This window comes from Sinocyclocheilus anshuiensis, unplaced genomic scaffold, assembly GCF_001515605.1.
Source record: "Sinocyclocheilus anshuiensis isolate Anshui unplaced genomic scaffold, SAMN03320099.WGS_v1.1 scaffold939, whole genome shotgun sequence".
Taxonomy (NCBI): Eukaryota; Metazoa; Chordata; class Actinopteri; order Cypriniformes; family Cyprinidae; genus Sinocyclocheilus; species Sinocyclocheilus anshuiensis.
The window spans coordinates 930790-947702 of NW_015544227.1; the positions used below are offsets into that span (position 1 = coordinate 930790).

The following is a 16913-nucleotide window of genomic DNA, read 5'->3' on the forward strand; positions in this document are numbered from 1 at the left end:
TAGTATATTATTTTTACTGATATGTGAGTACATTTGATATGAAGGGCAGACAACAACCCTATTGGTGACAACTAGTAAACAAGTGTACATGTTCTTCCGCCACACAAAGTTAAAATTAGACTCATGTGTGATGAAAGGAATAAATGGGACTGGCTTCAACCGGCACACACACCTATAAATTCAGGTTTGACAGACCGGTTCCACCATACTCAGGTGGAAAACGCACTGGATTAAACCCTGGATGAAAATAATTATTTTTCTTTCTGTCAGTACAATTTGGACTAACAATTTTATATTACCAGAAGGTTGGTGAGCACACTGTATTTTATTATATTTCAAATGATTTTGTATGCTGATTTCTATGTTTCTGGGTACCCAGAGCTTAAGTAATGAAAGATACACTGTAATTTATTGTGTTTCATACAATATTGTATGCTGATTCATGTGTTTCTGGGTATTCACAGCTAAAGTTATGAGAAATATTGATTTTACAGTCATGCTTTATCTATAATCACCAAGTCACACGATTAGCATTGATCCTAAATGTTACTCTGTAGTGTTGCGCTGCTGGAATGCTGCTTTGGGACACTGAGCCACAATTTTCTATGGCCAAAGGTGTTGAAGCATTTAAAACAAAAGACAAGAGAGTTATTCCTTTGGAAGAAACTTGATCTAGAATCAGCAGTCTGCTGAGGTAAATCGAAGACTATATTAAAATAAACATATAAATTCTTGAATCCAAATTAAAATGATTCATAACCAGTTTTGGCCTGCTTCTTATTCTCTCTCAGGTGGGAAAACAAAAAGCTCTAGATAAAAATAAAGTAAAATCCTGCCAGAAGTACAGAAAAAAATGGTTGGAATCAAACCTACTGACCTGCCACCAACTGCTGCTGTCAAGTTTTTTGGTGCTGGTACGGCAGCATGTTTTGCTGATCTGGTTACTTTCCCCCTGGACACAGCAAAAGTGAGACTTCAGGTGAGGACTTATTAAAATATATATCATTTTAATAATGATAATAATAATATGTAAGCTATATATGCAAAAAGTTTATCATAAAGAACATAATTTTTGAGCCCATTAAGAGTTGTTTGAATTGTGTTTGCATTGACTTTATGTGCCTGAAACAATCAAAAACAACACAAAAAGCACATTATGATCATTCATAATCTTATTTCAGATCCAGGGAGAATCTACAGCTGCCTCAGGATCAGATGTGGTGAAATATCGTGGAGTATTTGGCACCATTACCACTATGGTGCGTACAGAGGGCGCAAGGAGTCTCTACAATGGCCTGGTGGCAGGACTGCAACGACAAATGAGCTTTGCATCTGTTCGTATCGGTCTTTATGACTCAATGAAGCAATTCTACACCAGAGGATCTGAGAGTGAGTATCAGACTGTTGGTTGGAATAGAGACAGAAATGATAGTGCTGATACTGATGCAAACACTCTGCATTCTTCTTCTCAGAAGCAAACATAGTGACTCGCCTACTGGCTGGCTGCACTACCGGGGCCATGGCTGTCGCATTTGCACAGCCCACAGATGTCGTAAAAGTGCGTTTCCAGGCTCAAGCTCGTCAGTCTGATGGATTAAAGAGATACAACGGCACAATGGATGCATATCGGACTATTGCACGTGATGAGGGTGTTTGTGGGCTTTGGAAGGGTGAGCGAGAGTTCTTAAAAAGGGATAGTTCACCCTCCCCAAAAAATCTATCATGATTTACTCACCCTCATTTCATTCCAACCCTGGATTACTTTCTTCTTTTTGTGCAACACAAAAAAATACTGAAATGACAAACATTTTTTGTCTATATATACAATGAAATTTTATGGCGTTAAATGTTGTACTGTATGGACAAAACCAGTTAAAACATTCTTCAAAATATTTCACTTCTACAACCATTTTAGGTTTAATAATTTACTAGCTGTTTATCTGAAAAATTGCAGAAATTGATGCAGCTATAGTGGATTCGAAATTACAAATTTCACCTTTAAAATAACAAGGGATTAGTGTATCTGTTATAAGCCGCACTGATATTAATATCCACTGATTCTTCAATTAGAAATCCACATCATACAAACAACATCAGCAAAACAGCACTTCTTTTAATGATATTTATTGAGAAAATGCACAAGAGGTGAATCTGGGCACCAAAGGTCCAACTAATTTATGCGATTTAGGATGGCTAATTATCACATTGTGATAACACATTTCCTCATGAGCAAAGCAATGCCAGTGAGCCAAACTTTAGCTATTTATTTTCTGTGTAGGCGTCTTTGTTTAGCAAGGCTTGTGTCTGATTCTTTCACACAAATAAAGTGCATGCAGTGAGAACACCAGTAAAAGGTTTCCATTTTGTTGCTGAAATGGAAAAATGCTGGAAACAAAGGCAAAATGGCTCATGTTTCAGCAGTACTCTGGAAAAAATTTCACCTCCCTGAAATATTGTGTCTAATGTACGATAATTCGCGATGGGCACACTGGCACAGAGTGAATTAGCCATTAATGAAGCCCAGATAAGAGCTTTATCCTACGTTCCCATACACCCTCTGCAAATAACCTTCGGAAATTTTTTTAGAATGTTTTTTGTCCACACAATGTAAGTCATGGGGGGGCCAAACCAATATTGTTAACTAAATCTAAAATTATTAGATTTTGGTCATTGAAATAAAGATTAAATAAATAAAATAAAATATTAGATAAAAAAATTACAATTAAAAAATTAAATGAAAATTTGAAATGTTGCCTTGGCAACTAACTGAAATAAATAAGTTTAAGCTTAAGAGGTAATATTAGTAAAACTGAAAGAAAAATAACCTAAAGCTAAATTTGTATATATAAAAAACAAAAATAAAAATGACAGAAGCGCATACAATTACTAAAACGTGAACTAAAATTAAAACTGAAAATGTTCAAATAAACCTATTTAAAATATTAATAAATACTAAAATAGCACTGTCCAAAGCAACAGTGGACCCCACTGACTTTCATAGTATGGATAAAAATACACATACAAAATATCTTCTTGTTAGAAAAAATAAAAGTTTTGGGAAAACATGAGGGTGAGTAAATGATTTTTTGGTGCACTATCCCTTTAAATTCAACTTTCACATGTCATTCTAAGTGGAGTTTTTCTGGTGGAGATAAATGTATTTGTTTCTCTATTTTAGGCTGCATGCCAAACATCACAAGGAACGCGATTGTGAACTGCGCAGAGCTGGTCACTTACGACATCATTAAGGAACTCATATTAAAATATGACCTCATGACAGGTATGAAACCTATGAACACTATGCTTTCATTATGGTTATTTGTATGTTATTGTTGTCTAACACACATGCCCTCATTAGATAACCTACCCTGCCACTTTACCGCTGCATTTGGAGCTGGATTCTGCACCACAATTGTGGCATCTCCAGTAGACGTGGTAAAGACCCGCTTCATGAACTCAACTGCAGGACAGTACAGCAGTGCACTAAACTGTACCCTCACTATGCTGACCAAAGAGGGACCAACGGCTTTCTATAAGGGGTAAGAAAAATATGCTGTGAACTATTATTTATACACAACATGGTAAACACTCTTATTTTCAGTACCATAAATTTGCCATCTTCATCTTCCCCAACAGCTTCATGCCCTCCTTCCTGCGCTTAGGATCCTGGAACATCGTGATGTTCGTTTCCTACGAGCAAATCAAGAGAGGTCTGACTAGAATTCAGTGCTCATGGGAGTCACCTTTCTGAATGGACATTGTCAGTATCTTCTGATTTTGATTAAACAGAGAGTGCAAATATAAGTCAAGTCCTCTGTTATGACAACAAATGGATTCCCAGGTTAAGTCTTATCACTGAAAAAGGCTGCAACTTTTTAAGGCCAAAGGTCAAGCTCATCAAAAATGAAAGATGAGTTGCCAAAAATCACGAGACGTATGGCTGAGAAAGCAAAATGCATTTTTGTCTTAGTCTCAACGTCATTGGACACTGAGAGAGGTGGTATTATCAATTGCAAGGATATACTGTATGTCCATTTTTATGTATATACTTTTAAATATGTCAAGAAAACGGGTCCATAGCATAATGAATGAATACATATTTATACTATAAACTGTACATTGTTGGAAATAAAGCTTTTTATGATATTTCTGTTTCCATTAATGAGTTCTAAACTGTTTTAAGTATCAAATCAGCAACATGCAACTCATTTAGATCACATGTGTTTGACTCCCCTGAACCCTAGAGTCTTTTCATCAATCAATGATCAAATCAACTGAGAGCCCGACACCCAGAAGGAAGCTTAAAATACAAATGGCTTTCACATGACAAAGGTTCAGAAAGTGGCTTCAAACCGCTTTTTGCACTCTCTTGATTAGCTATAAAAGACAGACAAACAGGAGAAACAAAACAAAACAAAGACAAACAAAAACTTCGTTAGAACGGAGCTGTGAAGTTTACTTGATGAAAAGAGGAAGTGAATATGCCACATTAACAATAAGACAAATGCAAATCTGTGAAGTGTGAGTGACAAAAAGCACTCACATGTTTCAGGATACCCAGGAAGTGTGATAGAAGTGATGCCTGACTCTCTCTGAAGACAATAAAAAGCAGCAGTGTGTAGTTCATGAAGGTTGTGTGTCACTGTGTGTTTTTAACCCATGTGTCAGGTGAACACAATTATTTTGTTTTGCCTTGAAGATGTACATTCTCAAGTACAGTTGTTTTATCTAAGTGAAACTTAAACAGCAGCCCTGTCTTCTTGATATGGTGATGGGAAGTTTGGTTCAGGTATGTAGTTTAAATGCTTTTGGTTCTTAGGCTATCTGATGAAAAACACAGCTATGAGAGTATTATATCAATATAAATCCACGTGAAGAAGCAAATCCAGGGAATGTGTCTTTAAAAGAGGGAGAACTGAATGTCCTCTTTATGAATAACATATGTGCAACTACACATAGCCTACTAATTCAGAATGACTCAGCGTTTCAGTCAAATAGGGGAGACTGGGGCTAGTTGTCACACTTACTCCAACGAATATTTCTGAGGGCAGATTTCTGTTTGAAAAAGTCATATCAAAAGTCATACACAATTTCATATGTGTATAAGCACATACCTCAAAGTCTTGGCATGTTGTCATTACATGCTGTCACAATAGGAACTTGCCATTCAGATCATTTTAAACAGCAAAGAATTCTAAAACACAAAGCAATATAGGAAACACCAAAAATCTATGTATCGAATGCTTAACTGGTTTGATCAAGAGAAAATACACAATTGTGTAATAGTATTTTGACTCGAAACTTCATATTTAATTTTGCACTAGTGTGTGAACGTTTAACAGCATTTACCGTTTTTTTTTTTTTTTTTTTTTTTTTTTTTTTTTTTTTTTTTTTTTTTTTTTTTTTTTTTTTTTTTTTTTTTTTTTTTTTTTTACATTATTTCTAGTTCAATCACCTAAACCAAATACAACGTAAGTTAAACTTTGGAAAACGGGTTTTATCCGTGAAAACAACAGAGGCGTTAATTTATGCGCTGAACGACGCGTCACGCGTGTCAGGTGACTCCCTCGAATGTGTTTAAAGAGGGTCGCCGCAGCGTTCAGAACAGAACAGAGCACCTGCGGACTTTAACCGGCTGCTTTCTGAGGAAGTTCTTTTTCCCTACTGTAAACACTTTTATTCGTAGACACAATACATTTTTGTTTAAGGTGAGTATTGTGACTTTACATACTGCGAATAGACTTTCTCCGTTACTTGCGAATGTGTTTTCTTTGATTATTTCAAGTGATGCTGATATGCATGTAACACGGAAATATTCTTGTCTTTCAGACTTTGGAGTATGTTTTTGATTTGTACGGGTTCTAATCGTTTCTCTATGGAAGAACGCGGCAACAAAATTCAAGTTGAAAGTCATTTCAACCAGAGAGATACTTTCAGAGAATCTTGAAGTTCTCATCCAAACCGGTTGGTAAAAAGTTTTCCAAAAGCGTTTGTTTATTTATTTGTTTTAATAAATAAGGTTAATACAGTTGATGTAATATTATGCCAGCATTACATAAACTCGCATTTTGTGTGTATCCGCACTTCCTTTATTGAAGCTCCTTTGTCTGGTAGAAAGTCAACAAAGCCGCCCCAGATGTAAACAGGATGATGACGTCAGCATATAGATTAGCATGTCAGAGAGAACATGTTCCTTTTTTGTCTGTTGACTGTCAGAGAGCCTTTACACCTATATTAAGCACATCCATTGGCCCACCCCAAGTGGCTTAAATTTGCACAATAAAACAGGTTTAAGGTTTTAAATGCATATCATAAACTTCCAAAAGAAAGTAATCATTATGTGTCTTCCTAAATCCAGGTTAGGGTGGAGTTCACCTATCGTGTGTTCACTTCATTGGTTTTCAACACATTCCGTTTCACCTTTACGCTCCTGTGATTCCGACTGCAAATAAACATGGTTGGATTCAGAGCTGGTGATGTGCCTCCTACAGCCACTGTGAAGTTTATTGGTGCAGGAACTGCAGCCTGCATTGCAGACCTCTTCACATTTCCACTGGACACAGCAAAAGTTAGACTTCAGGTGAGTCTTTGTTGTGTGGAAATGGAGTGCTTTGTTTAAAAGACAGTTGTTGTTGTTGTTGTTGTTTTTTTGCTCAAGTGACAGCTGAGCCAGCGGTTGAGTCTGGAAACGACCCAGATCAACTCGCAGCAACAATAATAAACTAACCTTTCATTTCCGGTGGAATGTTTAGTCACACTCATACTGACATCAGCTTTATCTATTTCTCTTGACTCTCTTTACACTAGCAACGTAAGCAGGTCCAGGCCTTGATGATTGTCCTTGCTGACCCAGGATCACTATGGACCCTTTTAAGCTGAAGATGCTGCTTCCCTCCCCTGTGATTCTGTAAAGTTTCTCCATCCACCTTTTGTTCTGTACAGATTCAGGGGGAGACCAAAAGTCCCGCGAACACAGGCCATGGTCCGGTGAAATATCGTGGAGTGTTTGGCACGATCAGCACCATGGTGCGTGTTGAGGGGCCACGCAGTCTCTACAGCGGGCTGGTTGCAGGACTGCAGCGTCAGATGAGCTTTGCCTCTGTACGCATTGGCCTCTACGATTCCGTCAAGCAGTTCTACACCAAAGGCTCAGATCGTAAGTTGTCAAACGCTTGTATGCAGGAATGATTGGAAACTATTTATGTAAGACCTCTCATATTAACACCATTCAATGCATTGTTTTCCTTAGATGTTGGGATTGGCAGTCGGCTGATGGCTGGCTGTACGACTGGAGCCATGGCAGTGGCTTTGGCCCAACCCACCGATGTGGTGAAGGTACGATTTCAGGCTCAGATCAGCGCCGGGGCCAGTAAACGTTACCATGGTACTATGGATGCATATCGGACCATTGCAAAGGAAGAGGGGTTTCGTGGTTTGTGGAAAGGTGAGCCTGGGCCAACTTAGGTCTATAATAGTAATAATAATATTTAATGAAATCCATTGTAATTATTTGATTCTTATATAATAATAATAATAATAATAATAATAATAATAATAATAATAATAATAATAATAATAATAATAATAATAATAATAATAATAATAATAATAATAATAATAATAATAATAATAATAATAATAATAATAATAATAATAATAATAATAATAATAATAATAATAATAATAATAATAAATTAATAAACTATTTATTTAGTTTATATTCTAAATTAAAAGGTTTATTTATTGTATTAGTATTATTAGAATTTACTTTATTATAAACTATATTAATAATTTATTATATTAATAACAATTCCTATTTATTACAAAAAATGTAATTAGTTTATATTAAACCAAATATTTTAATATAATAATAATAATAATTATTATTATTATTATTATTATTATTATATTTCAACAATTATTATTTATTGAAATGTTATTAGTTAATATTAGTTTAGTTTATAATTGATAAATATTAGTTATTTTAAAAGCAAATATATTTAATAATAATTATTATTCTCTCCTTTCTAATTTATTTAATCCTTTTATAGGAACTGGCCCAAACATCACCCGCAATGCCATTGTAAACTGTACTGAGCTGGTGACCTATGACCTTATCAAAGATGCACTTATAAAATCATCACTAATGAATGGTAAGATGAGACTGCAGAAAAAACAACTGCAAACTTAAGTGTCAGACTGTGACCAATTTATAGTTGTTTTTCTTCACAGATGACCTTCCCTGCCATTTCACATCTGCATTTGGAGCTGGTTTCTGCACTACAGTTATTGCTTCTCCTGTTGATGTTGTGAAGACAAGATACATGAACTCCGCCCAGGGCCAGTACAGCGGTGCCCTCAACTGTGCTGTAGCCATGCTGACTAAAGAGGGACCAAAGGCTTTTTACAAGGGGTCAGTTCTCTTAACCCACTATAGCTTTACTTTAATGATTTGAGGATGAATGCAGAATTGACATCTGTTTGTGTTCTTTTTAGATTCATGCCATCGTTCCTGAGGCTGGGCTCCTGGAATGTGGTTATGTTTGTCACCTATGAACAGCTGAAACGGGCCCTGATGGCAGCACGCCATAACTGGGTCACTCCTCTTTAAGCAGTGAATGCAGTTAGTTGAGCTTAGCTGATGTGAGTTAGCTGACTTTCTCTTGACGTTTTTAGGTTTTCTGTAAGAATTGTTTACATGTCTATTAAACATTTTTTTTCAATTTGATTTAGGCTTTTACTCTATTCTTGTCTTTCTTGTGCCAATAAAATGAGGCTCTTAAAAAAACGCCAATTTCAAACTCTAATACTTTTGAGTTTCAAGTGTTTTAATTCCTATAATGAACATTTCTATTCATGACTGAATGGACTTTAAGATGCCTGGATGAGTTTTGATGAGAGAGCTTGTTTTAGAAGCTTCTCTGGGAAATGTGTAATGAAGCGAATGATCAGGTCCCCTCTTTGGACGGGTTGTTGACTAGTGGCATTCCCTCCCCGGTCACAACCTTGGTGTACTGAGGGCTGATAGTGTAAAGAAATTAAAATGAAACCGTCTTAAAGATGAAAACCACATTCAAAAGTTTTGAGTAACATTAAATTTGTGCTGACTTGTCTATTATTTGTATGCTACAGAGAGAAGGAAACGGTTACTCACTGCACAATGTCATTGATGGGGATGTTGAGAAGCCTGCCATCTAGTGTCTCAACTTCTACTGAGAAACCAATCAAAGCCTGCAGAGTTACCACAAATATCAATATTAAAAATCATATTATACTAAAATATAATTTTGAATAAACTTGAGTGGTGGCTTTTAGCGTGGAAATGTTTTTTTTTTTTAACATGTTGGTCTGATTGAAAAACCTATCACATATTCAACATGAAAACTAGACCAAAAAAGAAAATATCTTCTGTCATAATCTATTTATCTACATTATTCTACATGAAATACATTTTTGCTTGTGCTGAAAACAATGTTTTTCACCTTCTCAAGGGAAATTTGTGCTGTGTAGTACAGATTATCGTTTTGGCGGTCAAAGCGTGGATGATGCCTTTGACGTATGACAAACACAATATCTGCTGGGATGCTGTTTGGTCCCTGTGGAGAAAAAAAATTATATTCTGTGATGACCAAGATCAATTTACATACATAATGAAATAAAATTGTGATAAAAATGTGTTTGGTCATACCTGGTCTCCCTCTTTTGAAAATGTGATCCGCATCCCTTCATTCCATCCTGCTTTTACAGTGAAGGTTAAAATTTTGTCCCTGATGCTGGATGTGTGTCCATCTTCATTCATGACCTGTATCAAACACATCTCTTCTGTAATTAATTTCTTATGAGTCCATATGATGTCATTTACACCCCTTTATGTAAAACTTACCCTACGGGATATCTTAATTTTTTTAGTGCATCCATAATAAAGGTCCTCCAAGGCGAGGTGAAGGTCTCTCTCAATTGGTGGATCCTGCAGCTTTTCTTTTTGCCCACGCAAGCTCTTAAAAGCTTTGTTGTCCTCACTGCCATCATTGGTGAAGAATTCTATGACAGATATTACTAATCAGAGCTGGGATTCTTTAAAACACCAGGACATTATGAACATTTAAGACTTGATTGCACCAGACTGTCTCTTAAAATTTACATTCATAAAATAATACAAGAAGCTCATTCAGTGAAGAAACAACACCGCTTTTTCATCCTATAAAAATAACCTGCAAATGGATTATCTCCACCGAAAAACTGTCTGAACGTTTCATCTGCATTTCCATGGTACACATATCCTGATGACCAGGCGCCATTCACTCCCAGCTCAGACGGGATTCCTCCTTTTAAACCCTCTTCTCCAAACGTATCATATGTGGCCTTTTTACGTGCTGCATTGGATAAAAAAAAAAAAAAAAACAGAAATATAATGTCCAGCTTACCAGGAAACAAGGAAATGAGGGGCTGAACTGTGAGACATTTGTAGGTCTGGTGCTGTTTTCTTTAACACCATTGTACAGTGATAGTTTGAGATAGTAATACTACACTGCTTTGATCCAAGTATATATGAAAAATAATGAAACATGACAAATATTTACATGGTACCTCCAACAATACCATCCCAGGAAACGTTAGTATATGGTTCTATTTTGGGAAAACAAATCTTAACCTTTTATGAACATTCATAAACTTTTATGTGACAGCAATAAAAACTTATAGGCCTACACAACGTTCTTTAACTGTTATTGTTAGGTTGTATTTTGTTTTGTTTTGCCAGAACGTTCTAGGAACCAAAAACTAATATCAAACCGTTTATAGCAAGTATTGTAAAGCTGTGTCGCATATTCCAGCAATGTTGTAGGGTTGTTTTGTGTTTTATTTTAGGTTTGTATTCTATATTTTGTCTTGTGCACTTACGGTCGCTCAGCACGTCAAACGCCTCCGCGAGCAGAGAGAAGAGCTCGGCAGCGCGCGCGTGGCTGCTGCTGCTGCTGCTCGGGTGATGCTTCAGCGCGAGCCGCCGGTAGCTGATACAGAGATAAAACGTCCTCAAAAAGACGGTAAACCATATCATTTTCTGCTTTGTATGCAGTGTATATACATAATACTTAGAAACCAAACAACTCGTAACTTGCGCCTTCTTTATGTCAGCATCAGTGGCGTTGCGGTTTATTTCCAAAATAGAGTAATAGTCTCTTCCCCATGGCCTGTTTATCTGCCCGTTTGGCTCGTTAATCTTTGCACTTTAACCGTATCACTGCACAAATGCAAACCCGAATTTCTCAGTAGGAATGAACATGAGCTCTTTCCAGTGTTGCCAACTAATTTTCAGGGGAAGTTGCTAAAGGAAGGTTGATTTGTTGCTAAAAGTTGCTAAATGATGTTGTGATGTCATTTAGGGATGACGTCATTTCGTAATCACGACGCAAAATTGTCAAATACAGTCTATGGCAAAAACATATATTTTTATCTGTTCATTTAGATTTGTTCGTAATAATATGAATAATATAATATTCAAATATAAATAACAATTTTTAAATACACTGAATTATCGAAAGCTTACACATTTTTGAACGATTATACAATTTAAGTTTTTTTTATTATTATTATTAGCTAGTAAACAAGTAAAACTACAAATTCTGAACAATTACACTTTTAAGCAGTGTATTGGTAGTTAGTTAGTATGCTACACTCTAAGAAAAGTCTGTAAAAAAATAGTGCACAATCTACTATGTTAATATGAAGGAATTTTCTGTATTGATTTTTCCACAGGTTCTTTTTTTACCTGCATTTTTAATTACGCATTTTCGGGTTACAACGGATAATGTCCTGGAAAATTACTAGCACCTTTTCCATTTTTCTATATATTTCTTACAGTGTACTAACAGTTAGTACACTGTAAGCAAAATATGTAGAAAAATGGAAAAGGTGGCGAAAAAATGGAAAAACAACCTGCGATTGTTGATGAGTTAGTAACTAACTCATCAACAATCGCAGGTACAAGCTACTAACAAAGTGTCTCATAAATGAACAATAACAGTATTTAATTATGAAATTATTATTATTACTATTACATTAAACAATTGCAAATAGCAGCTAACTTAATTCCTGTGATGTGTGTACTGCTAAGCATCTTTGGATTTTCAATTTTTGTGTAATTTAAATTGTAAATTGTGCCTTTTTATTGTTTGAGTCACTTATCAAAAGTTGCCAAATTAATTTTAAAAATAGCTAAATATGTTGCTAGGTGCTTTTGGAAGAAAAAGTTGCTAGGGTAGTCTGAAAAGTTGCTAAATTTAGCAACAAAATTGCTAAGTTGGCAACACTGGCTCTTTCTGTTCAAGTTAGTTTATCGTTGTCAAAAATGGTTACTATGGAAACGGAGCCTGGAACTCTGGGTAATGCAGTCTTTTATAAAACAGCTGCTGAATAATTTTATAAAAATGGACAATATTGTGATACTGCCAACAACATTACAGCACAGTGACAGAGACGATGAATTTCAACGCTCCTCAAATTCCTGTTACTGCATTCAAAAGAAGCCAAAAATGCCTAAATATGGAAAACGTTCATGTCTTTATTGCTTTTTTATGAGTTTATTGCTTCACAGATTCATTACAGCACACATGGGGTAGAAAACTGTCTGACATGTTATTTCATATGAAAAACATTTTGATATAATTTATTAATTATGAATTTTTGCGAGAAGCCCCTCAAGCTCAGGTCTTGTTTTGAACCGGGCTTGATAATCTGCTTCTGTGTGCTGGAAAAAAATAAAAATAAAACAAATTAAGCCTTACAGTTTCCATAAAAGTTGATAGGAGTGTCAAATACAGCCAGACAGATTTAAAATAAATATAAAAACAGTGTCAGTATGTGTAAGGTGTAATTTTCTGACCTGCTTTACACAAAGTCGCACCCCCTCAGGCTGGTTCTTCAGAACGACTTCCATAAATATGGGAAAAAGTGTTGCCTTCATTTCACTGATCTAAAAACACACCACCAATAAATTGGTTATAGCTGCAGTATACCTATATTAATAATTACAGTCAATCAAACAATTTCATAACTTATTCATATGACCAAACACAAGCTCAAAGCATTCACCTGAACAATACGCTCATGGGTTTTCAGGACCGCATCTACATACATCTTAGTGCCTTGCTCCTGCATCACCATGACCTCTGTGCTTTTCGTAGGCAGGGCACAGCTTTAAAACATAAAATGAGAGCTCATTCATTTCACCACAACCTAATAATAATAATTAATAGGATGTAAAATAACATATAGTTGAAAATACATGATCTTGAGAATATGTTTTGGTTTGGGTGCATATTTTCTAAATTTTGTAGAAAAAAAACTCCCTTTATCCCACCTTTCATCGACTTTGATGTCAAAATGATTGCAGAGATTGTGGATGTATTGGGAATAATGTTCCACTAGAGTCATGTCATAACCGGAAACACACACATTAAACACACCAAACTCTGTTGCTGTGGCCGCTTTGATCTGCTTCACTTGAACTCTATCCTTCTTCTTCTTTGGCTGAATAGTAACAATAATTATTTTCTAACATGTTATTAACTGGTAATAAAAACATTTTACACCGATGATGGACAAAACCTTAGGTCTTACCAATGCTTTTGGAAGAAGATGTCTGTATTTTCCAATACCATGTGTGGGCATTGATCTATACTGTCTGCTAGTCAGCAAAACACCTAGTTAGACAAAAAAAAAAACATCACTTACAACTGTTACTTATATTTGTACACACAAACATATATGAAAACTAAACATATATCAATAGATATAATGCTCTTACCCAAAGGCATTTGTGTAGTTAACACTTGACTTCTATGACATTAGAGCAAAAACACTGATCAGTTTTAAAGATCACCACATATATATATATATATATATATATATATATATATACACACAGACAGAGATCGAAGATAAGGCATCTAACAATAAAATGACACTTACTGAAGCGATGCTGCTGCACACAACAGCGCCCGTGTGTTCTGAAACAATAAAACCTGAAGCAAAAGAATAGCACACACAAAAAAATGATGATTGGAAATACAGTAAACTTTGTTTTTTTTAATTAAAACACTCTGGTCTGCTCTTCCACTACGACCTTGGCTCATGTCAACAGCATAAACCACTGCAATACACCAACAACTGAGATGCCATACTCTAAATACTGCACCTTGGTCAGTAAAGTGTTCATTGTTTCACGCTAATATTTTAATTCAGCGGTAAAGTTTAGAGACAAGTAACCAAAATCCGTAAACATCAATCCGAGAGGCGCATGTACTGCGCCCGATCTTCTTCACGGATTTCAGCAGGTGAATCGACGCTCGTCCGGCGCATTGCTGCCGCCTGCTGGAGCAGAAGCGTCACATTTGCGGTTGAAATCAGTATTATTTGTTTTAGTAAGTCTTATTACCCCGCTTAGGAATAAAATATAATGTTGAAATATTTATTGAAAAAACAGAATTCACAAAATTGTCCTAATATCAACCTATTCTACACTAGGTACTTGAAATAATCATAAATAACCACTGACACAGAAAGCAAGCATGCGTGTAATTTTTCCTATATTTACATATAATTGTATCATATCTTAAAATTGGCAGCGACAGAGTAATTAAATTCTGGCAAACTCCCACTCAATTCAAGGGTTAACGGAACGCGATGATGCAGGGCAGTGACGCTAGAAACGTGACGTTGCGCTTGCAAAGCTCAACCTAACATGTGTGGCGCCCCGCCTTGTTTCCATATATACACAAATAACAATTTCATTTCCACAAGCAAATACGTTTTAAGAACTCAAAAACATCACATATGAATATGGATACGAATGAATCAGTTCAGCGAGCCTGTTAAATGTACGTTTTATAAAGTAAAGACATCACAGGAAATGTCAGGAGCATAAATTAAACGATAGTGGTATTGACACAATATCTGAATAGTTTTAGTGCGATCTAATTAATTATCCACTACTGTGTCATTAGTTTGACAAGAACGATGTGTTGAATGGACGCATGTCATTGTATTCTCTCAAACTCCATAGGCTGAGCTCAGCTGTCAATCACACCTCTGAGTATCACGTTAGGTTGCGGCGCAGAATTGGGCCTGAATAGGCGGCAGAGAGTCTCAAACTGAACCGAATTAGAGCAACAGGGATACTAGCGGCTTTATTTTCTTGTTTAGAGCATTTAGATTTTTATAGCAACACATTCATACCCACATTGGGCCCAGCGGAACCGGTAGCATGTCTGCAACAGGAGATTTCGGCAACCCGCTCCGCAAATTCAAGCTGGTGTTTCTGGGAGAACAGAGCGGTGAGTGTCGAACCGAACCTACTGGTCCTGTCTCTTTTTCTTTGTTTGTATATGTGACTCTTATCTGTGTGTGCATGTAACATTATAAGTGAACGTGTGTATCTTGAATTAATTTATTATATTGCAATGCCGTGGTAGTCTATGACATCACAAGTGAGTGTGGATCCTCGGCAGGAAAACTTAAGGAAGAGGAAAGCTGTCTGTCATCTCAACGCAGTCTCTTTTTCTGTTTCACATCCTTTGTGATTTTATTCTCTTTGTTTTCTTTTTTGTAACTTGTTTTTTGTTTTGTAATTGCAATTCAGTGCACCTTTTCAGTGGGCACCTTTTTTATATTCATATTTAAAGGTTAACAGTTCCACACTTTCCTGTAGCTGCTAATGAAACGATAAAAACAGCTAAGTAATGCCATTTTCATAAAGACAGAAAATGTATCTTTTTTTTTTTTTTTTCTTTTTTTTCTAAAGAATGCAACGTACAGTTTAATGGGCAATAAAAATATAAATGACCAGTAAATTTTTGGCAGTTGTGGCTGAAAGTTAATTTTACACCCGCAACACTCAAAAGTAAGTTCCTAATAATATTTTCACTAATCCAACCATTGCTTTTTAAACCATTATTTTTAGCAACACATTTTTATATTTGCTAAAAATATATTTTTTGTTAAATATATTTTGTTCATATCAAAATATTTGAATTATTTATAAAAAAGAATATGCATTCTTTCACCATTTTGATGTTGAGGAGAGATGATTTGTCTATTTCTTTTTTAGATGAACTCTTTCTGCAGACCAAGTTCCTGTGACACATTCATGATAACAGAGACACTTCCAGCTATTTAACTTCCTCCTTTCTTTCCTCTTATTTTATCCCTGTGTTTTTTTTTCTACCTGCCAGTTGTGTCTCCCTGTGTATGATCCTGGGATTCTCCTATAGACCCCCTGATGCTCATCTTGATTATTAACCCAGTGTTTCTGAAATCCCCCCGACAGATGTCAACTCATTCCAGCAGACCACCAAATGGATCGATGATGTCCGAACAGAACGGGGAGGTGATGTCATAATAATGCTGGTGGGAAACAAAACAGACCTTGCAGATAAAAGGTATGTTTAAATGGTTGTTTGGGAAGATTATGACATGGTTTGTTACACTGCTATGAAATGATGTTCAACCTATATTATTTATTTATTTATTTTTTAAGAAATTAATACTTTTATTCCAGGGTGCATTAAATTGATAGAGTAATTTTATTTTATTTTTATTTCAAATAAAGGCTGTTCTTTTGAACTTTTTATTCAAGAATCAAAGAATCCTGAAAAAATGCATCATGGTTTCATGCAAAAAATATTAAGCAGCACAACTGTTTTCAACATTCATAACAATAAATGTTTCTTGAGGAGCAAATCAGCTTATTAGAATGATTTCTGAAGGATCATGTGACACTGAACACTGAACGAATGGCTGCTGAAAATTCAGCTTTGCTATCTCAGGAATTAATAACATTTTAAAATAGATTACTATAGAAAACAGTGATTTTAAATTGTAATAATATTTCACAATATTACTGTTTTTACTGCTTT

At 35.6% G+C, this 16913-nt stretch overlaps 4 protein-coding genes and 1 pseudogene across 6 annotated transcripts in view; 3 read left to right on the plus strand and 2 right to left on the minus strand.

Moving 5' to 3' along the window:
* Positions 1–201: 201 nt before the first annotated feature.
* On the plus strand, positions 202–4113 carry LOC107697442 (mitochondrial uncoupling protein 2-like). Of its 2 annotated transcripts, none has more exons than XM_016498232.1 (8): positions 202–309; positions 558–694; positions 792–979; positions 1182–1389; positions 1473–1670; positions 3179–3280; positions 3359–3539; positions 3637–4113. In XM_016498232.1, the coding sequence occupies exons 3-8, from the start codon at positions 854–856 to the stop codon at positions 3749–3751; spliced, it is 930 nt and encodes a 309-aa protein (XP_016353718.1). In that variant the 5' UTR covers positions 202–309; positions 558–694; positions 792–853; the 3' UTR covers positions 3752–4113. The 2 variants fall into 2 exon arrangements, with proteins under 2 accessions (XP_016353718.1, XP_016353717.1); XM_016498231.1 differs by having other exon boundaries at positions 202–305.
* Positions 4114–5573: 1460 nt separating this feature from the next.
* On the plus strand, positions 5574–8728 carry LOC107697443 (mitochondrial uncoupling protein 2-like). The gene is made up of 8 exons (XM_016498233.1): positions 5574–5708; positions 5830–5964; positions 6359–6580; positions 6943–7156; positions 7250–7444; positions 8052–8153; positions 8233–8413; positions 8497–8728. Exons 3-8 carry the CDS (start codon positions 6455–6457, stop codon positions 8609–8611), a joined length of 933 nt encoding a protein of 310 aa, XP_016353719.1. The 5' UTR covers positions 5574–5708; positions 5830–5964; positions 6359–6454; the 3' UTR covers positions 8612–8728.
* On the minus strand, positions 8722–12610 carry LOC107697393 (dnaJ homolog subfamily B member 13-like; annotated as a pseudogene).
* LOC107697445 (39S ribosomal protein L48, mitochondrial-like) lies at positions 12572–14378 on the minus strand. Of its 2 annotated transcripts, none has more exons than XM_016498235.1 (8): positions 14097–14188; positions 13969–14021; positions 13805–13836; positions 13618–13700; positions 13358–13527; positions 13090–13192; positions 12881–12970; positions 12572–12745 (listed from the first exon to the last, which is right to left on the minus strand). In XM_016498235.1, exons 1-8 carry the CDS (start codon positions 14130–14132, stop codon positions 12668–12670), a joined length of 645 nt encoding a protein of 214 aa, XP_016353721.1. In that variant the 5' UTR covers positions 14133–14188; the 3' UTR covers positions 12572–12667. The 2 variants fall into 2 exon arrangements, with proteins under 2 accessions (XP_016353721.1, XP_016353722.1); XM_016498236.1 differs by lacking the exon at positions 14097–14188 and adding an exon at positions 14195–14378 and having other exon boundaries at positions 12574–12745.
* Positions 14379–15040: 662 nt separating this feature from the next.
* LOC107697394 (ras-related protein Rab-6A-like) overlaps positions 15041–16913 on the plus strand; it is a 4234-nt gene continuing 2361 nt past the window's right edge. The window contains exons 1-3 of the mRNA XM_016498162.1: positions 15041–15398; positions 15462–15485; positions 16325–16436. Of these exons, the coding sequence (XP_016353648.1) occupies positions 15263–15398; positions 15462–15485; positions 16325–16436 (272 nt within the window). The 5' untranslated portion in view covers positions 15041–15262. The remainder of the gene's footprint in view (positions 15399–15461; positions 15486–16324; positions 16437–16913) is intronic.